The following is a 16018-nucleotide window of genomic DNA, read 5'->3' as shown; positions in this document are numbered from 1 at the left end:
TAGTAAGTTTGTCCTATGCTAAACTTCATTTTGTTTCTAGAACTTTTTGTTCCCCTGAATAAATGCTGTATATTATCACTAGACCTTAATACTGGCCGTTTCTATACCATGCAATACAAGGTATACCGCTCATATAATTAACCCTTATCTGATCAAACAGTGGCAAATGCCTTTATTTGTATGACAACCATATAGATTCAGTTGAAATCATCCTTGTTCTTTGCCAACCATTCATCCAAAGTCTCCGGCTCCCGGCCCAAAACCAACGAAAGACCAGGCGACATGGGAGTGTCAGGGAGGATATCTGAAGCTAGATCATACGCGATTTTGTGAGGTGCCCCAATCACTGCCGTCATCAAATCGTACTGTTCCTTGAGCGACCACTGCTTGTACGTGATCGTACGACCCAGTGCCTTGCTCAAAGCCTGTGCGCGTTCAGCAGCGGTCAACAACTGCCCGATCATCAAATAGATAGTACCATCATGCTTCTCGATAGGATCCGACAAAACAATCGCAGCCAAGGCACCGATATCGTTGGGCGAAATCCACCCTTGCACACAATCTGGTGCGGCGGTGCCCACAATGGCATTTTGTGTCTTGATAGCATGTTTGGAATGATGGTGGTTGGACATGAACCGCCAGGGACGCAGACTGACATACGAGCCGTTTGTTTTGGGTTGGACCGCACGGATGGCTTCTTCAGAACGTAAATGGGCTTGACCAATGCCAGTGTGTGGGACCACATCACAGGTCAATGAGGAGATGTCGACAATTTGCTTGACACCGGCCGAGTATGCCATCCTGGCAAGCGTGCTCTTGATTTTTGGCATGCCTACCAAGGTGGAGACGAGTAGAAACAAACGACTATGACCGCCAATGGTTTTTTCAAACGGTGTCAGATCGTCATAGTCGCCTTGGACGAGCGTGACTTGCGGATGACCGTTTAGAGTGGATTTTGCTGGTTGACGCGTGTAGATCGTGATCAAGTATCCCTTGTCCAGTACATCTTGCACTGCCTTACTGCCAACACCGCCAGTGCCGCCAATAAAGTAGATACGTTCTTGTTCTTGGGGTGCCATTTGGACTTAGTAGTGTGTGCTTTTTTGGAGATACAGCAATAAAGAAGTTGTTGAAGAAGAAAACGCTTGTCTGCTTCTGGTTGTTGTTCGTTATGAATCACGAAGAAGCATGTGCACCCATCTACATTTATTTATGTATTTGGGCAAAAGCCGGTTTTGGAGACCGCGTCATATCTGATTCCATAAATGGAACAATAGAATCAAATAAGGAAACGTAAAAAGGAGCACCACTTTGCTTACGATAATTGACTTTTTAACAAATGGCTTACGTAGACTACTTGCTCGATTTATCTCGAATGCATGCTCTTTTGGTCACTCGGATAAATTGGGTCCGACACCGTACCCACAGCTGCTGATAAATTATGGAATATGCAGCAAGGATCCTTATTTTCGTTTTTTATGATGTTGAGATAAGAGACGTTTAGGATAGCGTACCTTCGTGAAGTACGGTGACACTTCCATTTTTGGATGCAATACTGTAGGAACATGATTTCACCGTGAACTTCATGCTAGATTTACTTAACTCTACAAGAAACTGAGATAAAGGTTTTGACTTTAAAAGCTAGTCGTAACTAGGCCAACAAAGAAGTAAATGATATTTTTACGCTTCCAAATGATTCAGGCATAGCGATGTATGTATGCAATGAACGCTTCCCTAGCAAACGGATATCGATCTTTAATAAAATAGTCCAGCATTCTGATGGTTGCAATTACATAGCCGAATATTGAATAACATAAGTAAACCAAATACATTTAATAGTTTTCAAATATATATCAAATAAATAAATAACTTGAGGATACTGTCCAAATACTTTTAGTTTGACGTGCATACTAAGTATAATCACATTTTGCTGATTTGAAGCTACTGTACTGAGGTGTGAATCTGTGCCAGTTCTCTACGAACCATAGATTTATTTATAAACATACATTAATTTTCTAGCGTAACATATATTGAGCGTTCTGGCTGTGCTTTCCATTGAGAATTATTGAATATTAAGAGATGTACTATCTGATTAGAGTTGCTGGGCATAGGACACACGCTTTAAGTAAGCGTGAAATAGGTGCTACGTATTCTACTATTAAATATGATGGGATGTGTCACAGAAATGGATATGATTAGAGTACAAAACCGTTCATCCCACGTAGTGCTCGAGCCCTTAACAATAACAAAGCGGGCTGAATACTACTGATATGCCGGAAACTTTTCAGCCCAGCTGGTCTCAATTTTACAGCCCGCGTACTAATACCCATACAACTTTAGATCATAAATATAAGTTTTTAGCTAGCAAGTAGTGACTTTCAACGCAATATGTAGTGCTGCTTCTATCTCTAACAGAAGGTATGTTATGATAGAAACGTGTGGTATATGATTTACTTGAATGTAGGAATCAATAAGTCTCTTCAGGTGTGAATAATTATATATTTGATGCTTGGCAAGAATAGTACCTAAAGAACTTTGATGATCAGCAAAAATCTGGGATTGCCTTTTACACTGTAGAGGCAAAAGTATTGAGATTGCAGTATTTAGCTTGATTGAATGAAAGCCGAACAAGTTTTCTTGATAAAAATCTTGCGCTTTAGGGCGTGTTGTTTGTCGCTGTACCATAGCGAAGAGCTAGTAGAATGTGAGCCGCGCGGAAGATCACACTCATCGATACGTCACGAGTATCACTTTTTCTACTCTAAATATTGCTTTATATTGAATAAAACATTTTACATTGTTGCATTGTTACATCACCATCTGTGAAGTTCAGAGCTGTTTGATTGAAACATACCGAATACTGATAGGTTTCATATCAGAAATGTAATATGTAAACGTGCATGTATGCACAAGCACACATACACATACACATTGGCATCACTTGCTATAATTTCAATTTTTCATGTCCGCTGTACTGGATGCATAATATCAGTGTCACATCATATGGCGTCTTCACTAAGCATATAGTAAGCTGTATTATCCACAAAATTTATAATCCCGTGTATCTCTTTCTTTCCAACTTTTAGCTTGTAAGATATGCTTCAGCAGCAGCAGCAACGCCAGACCGACCACGACGCCCAATCTCGACCTATTGTCCCAACACCCACGCTAGAAACGTTTGAAACGTTTGAAAATTTGACGAAAAAGATTAACGAAGCAATCGCCACCCATGAATATCTCGAAACGGTCAAGCACGCATCCGCAGCAATTGACAAAACGCAAGTAATTGCCCTCATCGATATTCGTGCATACGCGTACTCTTTACAGGGTTGTTATGAAGCAGCATGCATTGATGCACAACGGATGATCCATCTCGCACCGCACTTGGCAGACGGGTACATGCGTTTGGGTCACATTCATACCATGTACGGAAAGCAGCGCAGCGCCATTGCAGCCTACAATGACGGTTTGGAAAACGTGGCAGCAGCCGATCAGAAACAAGGAAACGAGCAACTACAAGCTGCTAAAAGAGAAGCCGAAACGATCAGCCAAAAACGTGTCAATTTCGTTTCAAAGCTTCCATTGGAGATTGGGACTCTTATTATTTCACTGCTGCCAAAGAATGCGATAGCCTCATGCATATCTGTTTCGAGAGCTTGGCGACAACGGGCTTTGGAATCCGCAGCATCATGGAAAATTCTATCTGTCGACGAGGAACATGCAGATAGGCAACTCGCTAGTGTTGTTGGATATACAGCGCATCATGTCGAGCACTTGACTCTCAACACATCAAACACAGCTACACGCTCAAAATACTTTGAGTGCATGAGAGACTATAAATTCAAAAAGTTACATTCACTTATAATGACAGGTAAATAGAACCGACAGATATACTACTGTTACTTTGACCATACTATATACTTTATGTAAAAGTACTTGAATCGATACTAATAAGGCTAACATACACACAAAAAAATATCAAATGTAGCTCGGGCTACTGCGAATCTTCGATCATACAGTTTCGCTCTAGCAACCGCACTATGGCAACTACGACCTACTCTCAAGTATCTCGACTTCAAATCTGACAGTAGCACAAGCGCAATCACTTTGGCAGAAGTGTTGCTAGCATGCAATAACGTGACGGATCTGATCTTTACAACAAATTCATCAATGTCAACCATGGGATGCAATTTTTCGGATCTGGAAGAAAACTACGCGCTGTCAAACCTGCAACTCAAGTCAAGATTGATCACTGGACAAGACATCCAAGTTCTGCTCCAACGTTGCAGTCATTTACGGCGGCTTGTTATAAATGGATGCGAGCCATCAGTCATGGAGTCTATTATCGCACATGCACACAACCTTGAAATATTGGGTTACGATTCCGAATGCACGATTCCTCAACTAAACGACACTGTTGATGATGAAGAGGGCCATCGGCGACCATTCAACGGAATAAAAGGCTTGCGCATGTTATACGCGAGTGGCAGCGGAGGCACCTTAATAGAAGCATCAAGTATTTTGCCACTCCTGTACAAGAACAGATTGACATTGACAACAGTGCATGCATCCATTAGAGGATTGCAAACAGGGGAGCTCCACCGTATGCAGTCGACATACCGTGATTTCCATTTTGGAAGTATCAAAGAACTGACATTCACCGCATTCACTGGCGTGCAACAGTTTATGATGGATGGAATACGGATCGCAGCGACTTTGGAGCGTTTGGAAGCCAAGCATGTGCACAATGTCAATAGCATGGTCAACACCCTCATGGAGCTACCGTCACTTACGGAATTTGGTCTTTCCCATGTTGACACCACATACGGACGCGCGAGCTTGGAGCGTCTATTCAAGAGATATGCCCAACTCGCTGGTGCACCTTTAATGGCGTCGTCATCGTTGTCACCGACGCTGCAATCCATCAAATTGCGGTTTTGCGACGAGATACACGACGACCTACTTGCTACACTAGCAGAAATCAAGACGCTGCACAAGGTCGAACTCGCGGGTCTAAGATTTGTCACCACTGGAGGATTTAATGAATTCATTAGACGCGTAAGCGATCGCTTGACACATATCACGCTTGGCGAGATGGATCTGGTGACGGATAGTTTCATTAGCACCACCCTCGGCGGTCTCCCGGCCTTGACATCCATCGAATTAGTCGGCCTAAAGAATGCAACGAACCAAAGTGTTCAAGCTCTTGTTGACAAAGCTTATCCCAGGTTGATTGAGCTGAAAGTCAAAAACTGCCCGTCGATTACTCAGGAGAGTATCCAATATGCCAAGAAAAAAGCGCGCGTTGTTGTACGTGAGTGAAAAACAATTTGCAGTATTAAAAGAAATCTGATATTTGCGGCTGTGATGTTGACTGTGTAAATTGCGTGAATGGAGGATGTGTATTGAAGTCTGGTACTATATTATTTATTTTTCGTATAACAGAAAGCTACTTCGGCTATTATGAAAGAAGAGTTATAGATAACTGAGTTGGCATTAGTGGATGTCTGAGAGTGTATGCAAATGCGTCGTATTTTACCCAGGTCAGCATTTATGCATTATGTTTAATTTCCTTCCGCGATAGTCATTATCACGAGAATATCTTTTGGGAAGGCGAATAAACTTTGTTCTCGTTTGTCCCAAGTAGGAGGTCTCCACTGCTACTACATAATCGTGTAAAGCAGAAGGCGATTGAAAATGTACGATTATGTAACTCCACAATTAAATAGCAATATGCATAATAGCGCGTGATTGAGAAAAAGTGCAAAAATGTATCATGGTACTTCTTGGATCTTACTTTTCCATGGTGCGAAACAAAAGAGAAAAGTAGACAGAAGGCACGATTTGGAACGTATATGTTCTCAATGCAGACAGTGGAAATATGTGAAGCCCGTCCTTGGACATAACGTATGCGCTTCATGCTTCTTCTAGTTTGGGTGTAGTTCGTCAACAATAGCTGCTTTTGTGTCTTGGCGCACCGCTTTGAAGATTCTCTTTCGCTGACATTAGCATTCCCAGGGCAAGTTACTATGGCATCTAAGGTGCAGAATCCGCACTATGGCCACTTTGGTAACAATAGTAATAAATTAATGGAAAAGAGTATTTCACTGGGTGACACCAACATAGACTTAAAATCAATCAATAGACTTGTGATGTCACGTACTCCTCCTCCTCCTCTTTCATTCACACTCACGCCCGTGCCCTCTTTTTTTCTCTCTCTCTCCCTCTTCCCTCCCTCTCTTACTTCTTTTTTTTTATAGCACACTCACTACTTTAAGCTTTTTCCACTCTACTTTTCTCCAACTACTTTTTTTCCCCTTTCCAAATCAACACACATGAGTTCGGTGTCTTCACACGACGGCAGTGAAAAAGACGGGTTTCTCCATCGTATGCCCGACGGCTTTCCTCATCGATACAGCTCCATGCGCAAAACAGACTTACTTGACACCTTTGATTCTGTGCGACATCGCGATACGGACACTTGGAGTGTAGCAGCAACGATTGACGACCAAGAGTCAGTTATCAGCGGTCCTGGCGGTACTGCGAGTCTAATCAGCAGCAGCCGAGCAACAGCAGAGGGACGAGAAACTGACGACGATCGATCCACACTGGACGGCATTAGCGAAACAGCAAGAGACATGCACCCAGCACTACTGCTTGGCGACAACACGTCGTCGTCTGCGTCATTTCGACTAGAAGCGCTCCGGGATTTGGATGGACCACTGTTACACCATGACAATGCCAGCAGCATCACGACAGACGATGACAAGCGTTCCAGGTCGAATGCAGCCGAGTTTGGCGACGAAGGAACCCGATCCGCAACAGCCGATTTTGGTGACAGCAGTGATACGAGTGATGATGAAACAGAAGGCCAGGCAATGCATCATCACCATCACCACCACCACCACCATAACGTGGTCAACGACGATATCTCTGCACCGCCACAGCCGCAACCAAGCTTTGCGTCTGTCACCAAATCGTTCGCAGAGATTATGGAGGAAAACGAGGTGCTTCATAACCAACTCCGCAACCTGCAAATCGCACAGAAGCACCAGTCTGAAGTGATTGAGAATTTACGTTCGCTGACCGGCTGTAACGAGGAAATATACGGCCGTGCGCTTCATCTTTCACAGGTCACCCCAGAGGAGTTGGATCGATGGAATGAACAGGGCAAGTCGATTGGCGCCGGTGGCGCCGGTGTCGCTGGCGTTAATGTTGGTGCCACGGGTGGCGCTGGTGCCGGTGCGCCTGTTCCATCTTCTGCTGCTTCAGTACCTTCCAGACCTGTCTCTGCATCTTATTCTCACCACTCTACTACATCCGCAACCAACACCAATCCTGCCACCACTGCTGCTAATCCCACTTCTTCCGGTGCTCCCAACGCTGGCCCCATTGCTACAGCTGCTCCCATTTCAGCCACGCCAGCTGCCTATGACATGGATCACACCATGCCCAACTCGCGCTCGTTAACACAACAGCTTGCTCGTCTGGCCGAATTGGTGATTCGCTTTGTGCAAGTGACAGTTCCAGACGAAACGTGGCGACCTACATTGGAGCAGTTTTTGTTTTCGCAAATCACGGATGCGTATCTCGTTTCTTTGCCGTTCGGTACAGAAAATCAGGATCTGCTCAACTTGGCCTATGCGGACCAAATCCGTCGTTTCCAAACTACCCTGGGCGCTAATTTTGCGAAATGGTACAGACGTCAAACGGTGCAGTCATTGTCGCTGAACCCGGCTACAAAGGGATATCTGGAAATGTTGCGCGCGCAAATGACGGAAAAGCTCGAGACGATGCTTACGGAAGGAGGAAGAGGAGGAAACAAAATGGTGAATGGCAGTGGTGGCGATAATGAAGATCATGCCACGACTATCATTGAACATCGGAGCTTGTGGAACGAGGTGCTGGATCAATGCACAGTGCTATCGCTCGTTATCCATGGTTGTGAGGCCGACGTCTCAGTACAAGCGGTTGCTGTTGGCGCTGAATACGACGAACATGTCATGGCGGTCGTTGGTGATGTTGATCATGCAGACAAGGACAAGACAGTCAAAATGGTCATCAGCCCTCTCTTCATTGATGAAGAACAAATAGTGTTGTTGCCGGCACGTGTGCTGTTGCAATGATAGCGGCTTTCGCAAACTTGTCCCCTTTATCCTTTGTTCTCGCTCTGTCACATCTTCACCTTACCAGTCTTCCTTCGAATCTCCAAATCGCCCCTTATCTAGCACAACTTTATGCGTACCTATTCTCGCTCTCTATCTCACGCACAACTTTAACTCTTGTCTTTTGTTTTCCGTCTGTACATTCTTCAAAGGGAGATTTTACCGGTTTTTCTTTCCACCTTCCTCTTATCAATGCAAAAATATACACCATGCAACGACATCTGTTTGCAAAGAAAAGTCAAATGATGTATGACTCCCTGCATTTGAACAAGGTTTTGATCCATTTGCGTTATCTTTTTTTCTGTTTCATCTAGCATACATGCGTAATACATGCTAGACTGCTGATTGACATGCGTGAAAGAAGAATGGTTGGCTCACACATGAAAAAATTATACGAGGCTGCTCTTTTGATTTAATACTTTATAGGCTTCACCAGTCATATCTCGCATGCATGTTTACATCTTTTATTTTGTTTGTTTTGGAGATATACAAAACTCACTTGTAACGCAAATACAATTTCACAGGTATTATGTTTGAAGTTACACGGGTTATACTGTACATACAGTACAAAGGTAGTACCTGAGAAACAAAGCTTTTAAGGGATAATTCATTTTGCTGCTGCGGCAGCAACCTTAAATATCATACATGGCACGTAAGATTAAGGGGTTCAAAGGTTTTCTAAAAGAGGGCATCCATTATAAAGGGCTCCCTGACATACTTTTCAAGTAACCTAATCACATCCTTGGAAAGAATTGTCGTACAGGTAGTCATCGATTGCTGATGTACTTGTACAAACGATATGGGTTCATCAGCACAAATAACAAAAGAAGAGATATAGTGTATATATGTAGTAGCGCTAATAGCAGTAGATAAAACAAAGAAAGAGAACAACGTAACATGGGGAACCAGGGGTATGTACAATATATAAATAGACATTAAGAGGGTCAGAGAGTGGGTGTTTGTATGGATTGTCGAAGAAAGGCCATAGCGGACGATGCGGATGAGAATAAATATTAGGCAGAATGATGATTAGAGAGTACTAGAACGAGTGTAAAACAAGACATTGGAAGCACTTTGAGTCGTCATGGATGTGTTTCTACGTTTCAAGATATTGTCTTCAACCTCACGCTGCTCAAGCTGTTCGGATGGCAGCAATACAGCACGATCAATGGCCAACGGAAGACCTCGATGACGTCCACGATACCTGTTGCGTGACAACGTTAGTTTCTTTAACAGCCTAGTAATAAGAGCGACTCGGGTTTGAGAAACTTACATTAAGAGAATCAGCACAAGCTTGCCGAGAGTATGGTATTGGGCACCTTGCGATGTAGCGGTGTTGGGGTATCCAGTCGATGCGCCGACATTACCGAATGCCGATACACACTCGTAAATAACCGTCATCATCGTGGTAGGCGAGGGCGACATGATGCTTTGGGACTCAATCACAGCAATAGCAAAGATTCCGGAAATGACCCAGCAGATATCGCTGGTCAACTGGCGCTGAATCAGATTCACGACATAAAAGTCTGGACCGCGCAAAACTTTACGAGAAGTGGTCATGACGCTGTTGATGGTTGGGTGCCGTCGAAGTTTGATAAAAGGGGCTGGACCTCGGAGGTCACTCTCGCTGAACTTGACAGGCCCCTCCTCATCGTCGTCTCCTCGAAAGATTCCGAGTGCTCGTTCCTATGTGACGAGTTTCATGTAATATTTAATGCATATGCACAAGAACAACAACAACAACAACAACAACAAGAGAGCCCTGTTCTTCGCATAGAGAGGCCAATATTGCCATATTTTACCTGATACACGTTACTGTTGCGCATTGAAATAGCAACTGGATAAACACTAATGTACATTGCAACAATGTATACGAGCTGGGTGCCAGGATTCAAATCGCTCAGACTGGTCACAGTGAAACCGGCTAAGAAGAATAGTATATCATTAACCCTACTGTAAAACAAAAATAAACTAAAGAGCTTACCATTTCGCGTAGCAATCGATTGGAAAAGACCGTCTAGGAACCGGGAACCCCATGGCAACCCTTCAAGGACAGGCAGCCAGTAATTCAGCGCCAAGAAGCATACGAGCTCGACCACTGTGATGACGACCAAGATGATCAGCAGCCACCAGGTCTGAGTTGAGGGGAACAACGTGGTATAGCAACGACGGGGGTGATCCAGCAGAAAACGGAATGTCTCGCGACGCATGGCGTATCGCTGAGGCGTGGTCTTCCACAAGACCCAAATAATGAAGCGTAAAAGAATTGCGTAGGCCGTATTACCCGCCAGTATTTGAATCATGGTGCAAATCAAAGGAAATGGGGTGTTCTGAAACGGCACCATGCTGGCATCCAAGGGACTCATGCCCAGGTTGTTCATGCCTGACATGCCCATGAAGAAGGAAAATATCCAAGCATTCGTTGGCCCATTGGGGTTGGACGTTTCCAGCACGCCCTGGGTATAACCATTGACAGCCACATGGATGCGATAGGCAAAGGACGCAACGACAATGGAGCCGACATAATAGAGGGGCACAATGTACGACAGCATGTCCAAGGCACGGTACTCGATGCCTCCAATACGATATCGTTGCTGGCGGGTCAACTGGCTCTTGTCGATTGGCTGTCGCATGATTTCTTGGAACAACTCCTCGTCGTCTTCGTCGTCGGAATCCAGTAACGTATCTGTAAGCGGAATATCATGCTCGCGCGAAATCTTGGCCATCAGTTCTTCAAAGCGACGGTCTTGCTCGAGCCTTTTACGGGCAACTTCTCGTTGTTGTTCGACATTGCCCGCAAATGCAATTCCCTGCTGAGATGTATCTTCTGTACGACCACCTGCATGGCTACTGCTACTTCCACCGACAGTGGTTGTGGCTGACGTTACACGACGGAGATCGTTCGGATCGGAAGTCGTTGTCTGATGGTGCTGTTCAAAGGGGTGCATCGGACTCGACATTTGCGTCGACGTCAACCTAAGGTCGTTGTCCCCCTTGCTGTAGTCGTCTTCGTCTTCGTCTTCATCGTATATATCCTTTCCTGAAGGTAATTGATTGGGTGCAAGAGGGCTACTGCTCGGGCTATGGTAGCTGTTGTTGTTGTAGCTGCTGCTGTTATGATGGGCAGCAGCAGCGGCTGCTCGTTGCACTGCTGCCATTGCTTCTGCTTCCCGCTTGTCCATCATTTTGTTCTGTTCTTCGCGTATCTCGCGGAAAAAGTCTCGAATATCGTTCGGATTGCTCATCCAGGTGCCGATTGACCGACGACGGCTTCTGCGACTCTTGACGCCACGGACAGGGGAAGATGCAGTAGAGGAAAGCGACGGGAATCGTTTGAGCGACTCTTCTTTGATGGAACTGGCGGTGGTGTTGCGTCGCTTGAATCCAATCTCCAGATCGTCGTGGGTTCGATTCTTTTCCTTCTTATCGTGCGCCAACTTTTCCTTGCGGCGAAGCTCTTCGCGCATGCGACGTGCCTTGTTGAAAAGCAGGATATCCTCGAACCGTTTCGAGAAATAGTGCTTGCGGACCATCAGAACAATGTAGGAGATGGTGATGTGGGATGTGATAAACGAGGTAAAGTACAAGAGCAAAAGCTGATAGGTCGAGTAGGTGGACGTGGCGATCGTGTTGAGACCCGTGTTGGTTGATCCGGTCGTGGCCATGAACAGCGCATCGACGTAGTCCCAGTCCGTACCGGGCTGACAGTAGTAAAGGCCAGAGGTGAAGAAGATCATGAAGCCGATATATAGGTAGTGAAGCTCGATAAAGTGCACCCTGTCTTCCCAGAAGCGAGCCAGCGCCTCACGCACCGCCTCGAAAAAACGGGGCATTTGGATTGCACAGAAAGCGTTGGGTAACGGGGGGGATGGTGGGGCAGAAGGGAGAACAAAAGAGTGCTGTTTGTCTATTGCTGGAAAAAAACAAAAAAAAAGAAAAAAAGAAGAGAGAAGAATAACGGTTTTATAAAAAAATATTTTTCTGGAGGAGGTGTTGTGCTGTGTGGTGCTGGGTTGGGTTGGGTTCGGCTGGGCTGGGGGGGGTTGGGATTTGGGGGTGGGTTGATTGCTTGGTTGCCTTGGTTACTTTGGTTGGCAAGAGAGACACCAGCCTTTTAATTCCGCCCCTCCATCGGGGTGAGTCTTTTTTGGTCAAAATAGGAAAATTACAGCACCAGTGCCAGACTTACCCAGCTCGTCCTAACCTGTGAGGCATTTTTTGAAACATAGATAAAAATCTTTTTTCTTTTTTGCTGGGCCTTTGCCTGTGCTGTGCATCCGTCTTGGCGTGTCCCCACTTTGGGTAATCCAATGAGCAAGCTTTGCCTGTGTATCCCACAGCATCGTGTACTTACTGCTTGTTTGTCCTCGCAACTGACACGGAAGGGTGGAACAATCTTGTGTTTTTGTTTGTGTAAGTAATTTGCCACAGTCTGCTGACAGCCAATGAGATCACTGTTATTCCCTCTCTTTTCCTTATAACTTTGGTCTATCAACCGGCAAACCAGTAGTAGAACTCCCACCCAGCAGTCTCGCTTTCAATATATATACCAAAGCGTTCCACCCTTTGTATAACTTATGGATCGCCTAATGGCATAAATCACGCACATACCTGCTAATCGGGCCCGCTCCCCCTTCACTTTCCGGTTTCCCGAACGAAAGTTGATGAACGTTCAACCCCCGAGAAATCCGAATCTTCTCTGATTTCGCGTACAGAAAGTTATAAAGTGGTGGACATCTGGTATAATAGTGACAAGTCTGTGCACTTGTAAAATAGGATGCAACTAATCAGATGAGTGCGCCCTTTCAAAGGCCACCTGCGTACAGGCCTTTTCACGTGCATTCATACATTATAACAAGAAACCACTAGCAAAAACAATAAAGCATGGAAACTTCTTGCCCCCTATACATTACCAACGAGATGATGAGCAAATATAATAAATGACGCGGCAACATGAAGAGTGGCGGGAATTATGGTGCACTTTTCCCCAACTCCCCAATCATTAAGATACCTTGCCTTAATTATATTACTAAACCGCTAATCAAGAGCAACATCATGTTTCAAAAGAAGAGGAGATCACCATGGTGTAAAGAAGCAATAAAGAAAGGATAGTGTCTTATCTAGGGTCACATTTTTTTTCAAAATTTTCTGCTAACCTTTACGTGGTTCATAATACCTGGAATCATCGATCTTTCTTAACACCTTTGGCCCGATACCGCGTGTACAAAATAGCTCCATTTGGGTCTAGAAAACAAAAAACACTCTCACACTCACACGCGATAAAATATCAGAAAGACGATGAGCGTGTTCACATACATCGTCATTCGTCACCTTGGCGAAACACCCATTTTTGCAGTATAGTCACTGCTGCTAGGACACTGTTACTAATATTACGATACGAGTAGTCAGCGGACAGGAGCCTCTGTTGTTTCAAAACAGTTATTCTATTTACTTTTCTCACTGAAAGTATGAACAGCAGTATGTTCTAGATAGCATGGTACCAGTAGTTTGGGTCTGACTCATTCATTATAGCATACTTGGAAGCAATACTACATATTTCTGTTGCCGTGTGCCTTTTTCTCCCACTTGTGCTTCTCTTTCAGAAAATATGATCGATCAAAACCTGATTTATTGCACTAGCGAACAGGTAATAGTAATAGTAATAATAATGATAAGTGGGTGTCATTGTGTATAAGGTTGGACAGCCTGTAAAGCAATATGCATACTAATCGAAAACTCTATTAGACTAAGCGGCCAATAGCCATGTTTTGAGCACGTGGGAAATCCTCATGACCTCCATTTATTTTGAATTTGAATCTGGACAACAACAAGGCCAATAGAGATTACATGGAGTGTGCCGGCTGTAGGTTTGGGTCTCACTGTTATCATTTTGCCAATGCACGGATAACAGATCTATAGCAGCTGCTATAGCATCCCGGAAGAAGAAAACGTGCAGCTACTGTAGCATCTTTCTTAATCCATAATGATTTATGCAGCGTATGGCCACTTTTTTTCTGTTGAGGGCTGTTTTTCATAATAATGAAGTTATCATTGGTAAGAGAAAAATAAACAATGATGATGGTGATAGTTACGTCACTTTGCTTTTGTTGTTGTTCCTGTATTTGGATTGTCTGTCAATGTATATATGGGTTACTCCTTTATGTATGTAGTGTTTTTCAAATGCATATGCTGGGATTTTCTTTAATATTAGGCTCACATTTGTTTTCGTGTGCTGTAATAATGATTTAGTATCCAGCCAGAATATAGAGTTTCTTCTATCTACATCAGTCGTTAATGAAAACACGCATATCAAGAAACTACTCAAGTTCAAAGTTTTGTGTCGCTCAAGAAGTTTGAAAACAGCAATTACCAATCAAGACAACATGTAATACTATAATTGACCGGAGGACCTGAGTGATGAGCAGTCTGCGAAACCAACAGGTACATACAGCTCTAGTACATATCAGCTACAGCACCCGAATACAACAATAAGACGTCATGACAGTATGATGGTGAGATACATATTGATAAATAGCATGTTCGAGATATGATATAACGTTTTAGATAAAGTGAGGGATGAAGAAGAAAAAGAATCATTCCGCGTGCGCTTTATGTTACGACCATGCCATTTCTTTATCACCTTCCGTGCAGAAAATCCCCTTAAGGATGAGTATCAGACATAAAATAGGGTAAGCCATAAGTAGCGACACTACTATCAATCGTGCTTGCATTAGGTGGTAAAAAGTTTCAAAAATATATATTCTGTGATACCAAGTATTGAAATGAATTGTGCAGTTTCTTCAAATAACTAACATACGAAGGGGCAATTGTCCAAGTAGCGAAAGATACCCGTACATCCAAAATTGTACATACAACAATCAAAAGCGTAGTTTGCTAATAGGTTTTGTATTAGGCTCCTCTTCTACACGGAATTAGAGGTAGTATTCCATTCGAAAGTCCTAGCCTTTGTACTCGAGGATTGAACGAGGCCTTCTTCAAGGTTGACGGTTTGACAGCGTCGCTAGTGCGTCACCGCTGTCGGTTTCTGCAATAAATCGGTTGTCTTTCGCGTTTATTAAAGATTTGCTGTTTTGTTCAATCCAATATCTCTGAAAGGTACTAGAAGCCAGAACGATTCTAGTTGCCAGAAGCAGCACAGGATTGCTGGGTCATTGTTCTCAAAACACTTGGGATCCCGTGAGGCACGCTCACGCACAGCACCCGCTTGTTAAACCGATCACTTTTTAAAGAAACATCACAGAAAAGCTCACAAAAAGCTACACGTCATATAGAATGACCCCAGAGACACCTTGACGTCGCCGTCCGCTGCCTGATCTGTTACACATATAGCGTGATGAAATCCACCGTCCCGATGAAACGAGTCGGCTTCAATGGGTGTGTTTAGCTGGGCATCCATCTATGCAAGAACAACCATTATGCATCAGTGCGTGCTGGTGGCAAGTTAGTGATCGTTTTATGTGCTGATATGCGTTGCCTTTAGTGTCGACAGCGTGCTGACAATGCTGATGGTTCGTACGTAGGCATCGGAGAATCAGAGGTCGCAATACACAGTAATGATGGCTGTCCTTTTTTAGCATCAGTTGGCATATACAAAGACGATCCTCGCAAGAAACACCCGTATTTTTCCATATCCAAAGAGACTATTGCCAATATGTCTCCGCGCTTTAATGGATTTCAACCTTACTGGTTAGCAAACCATGGGAGACTCTTGTTGTGCTGCGATAATATGTGCTTCGATGAGAGTTTATTAGAGTATGCTTACGGTCTATATGTGATTCTTTGCCTTACACATATTAAGCTTGTGCTACAATGTTCTTAAGGGATATATAACA

The 16018-nt window shown here is 44.1% G+C and overlaps 4 protein-coding genes across 4 annotated transcripts; 2 read left to right on the top strand and 2 right to left on the bottom strand.

Annotated features, from left to right (window-relative positions):
• Positions 1-83: 83 nt before the first annotated feature.
• BDB00DRAFT_819438 (uncharacterized protein) lies at positions 84-1169 on the bottom strand. Its single transcript, XM_053123229.1, has one exon. It carries the CDS (start codon positions 1077-1079, stop codon positions 198-200), a length of 882 nt encoding a protein of 293 aa, XP_052980524.1. The 5' UTR covers positions 1080-1169; the 3' UTR covers positions 84-197.
• A 1927-nt stretch (positions 1170-3096) lies between these two features.
• On the top strand, positions 3097-5322 carry BDB00DRAFT_787301 (uncharacterized protein; the record flags this gene model as incomplete). The annotated part of the gene is made up of 2 exons (XM_053120689.1): positions 3097-3871; positions 3989-5322. 2 exons carry the CDS (start codon positions 3097-3099, stop codon positions 5320-5322), a joined length of 2109 nt encoding a protein of 702 aa, XP_052980523.1.
• A 780-nt stretch (positions 5323-6102) lies between these two features.
• BDB00DRAFT_819435 (uncharacterized protein) lies at positions 6103-8450 on the top strand. Its single transcript, XM_053123228.1, has one exon. It carries the CDS (start codon positions 6336-6338, stop codon positions 8124-8126), a length of 1791 nt encoding a protein of 596 aa, XP_052980522.1. The 5' UTR covers positions 6103-6335; the 3' UTR covers positions 8127-8450.
• A 744-nt stretch (positions 8451-9194) lies between these two features.
• On the bottom strand, positions 9195-11113 carry BDB00DRAFT_762182 (cation transport protein-domain-containing protein; the record flags this gene model as incomplete). Its single annotated transcript, XM_053119320.1, has 4 exons — positions 9195-9369; positions 9439-9851; positions 9968-10013; positions 10128-11113. The coding sequence occupies 4 exons, from the start codon at positions 11111-11113 to the stop codon at positions 9195-9197; spliced, it is 1620 nt and encodes a 539-aa protein (XP_052980521.1).
• Positions 11114-16018: the final 4905 nt, after the last annotated feature.

Source organism: Zychaea mexicana, assembly GCF_025766255.1.
Source record: "Zychaea mexicana strain RSA 1403 chromosome Unknown BDB00scaffold_29, whole genome shotgun sequence".
Classification (NCBI taxonomy): domain Eukaryota; kingdom Fungi; phylum Mucoromycota; class Mucoromycetes; order Mucorales; family Lichtheimiaceae; genus Zychaea; species Zychaea mexicana.
The sequence above is the reverse complement of the archived record's forward strand: the minus strand, read 5'-3'. Positions and strand labels throughout refer to the sequence as shown.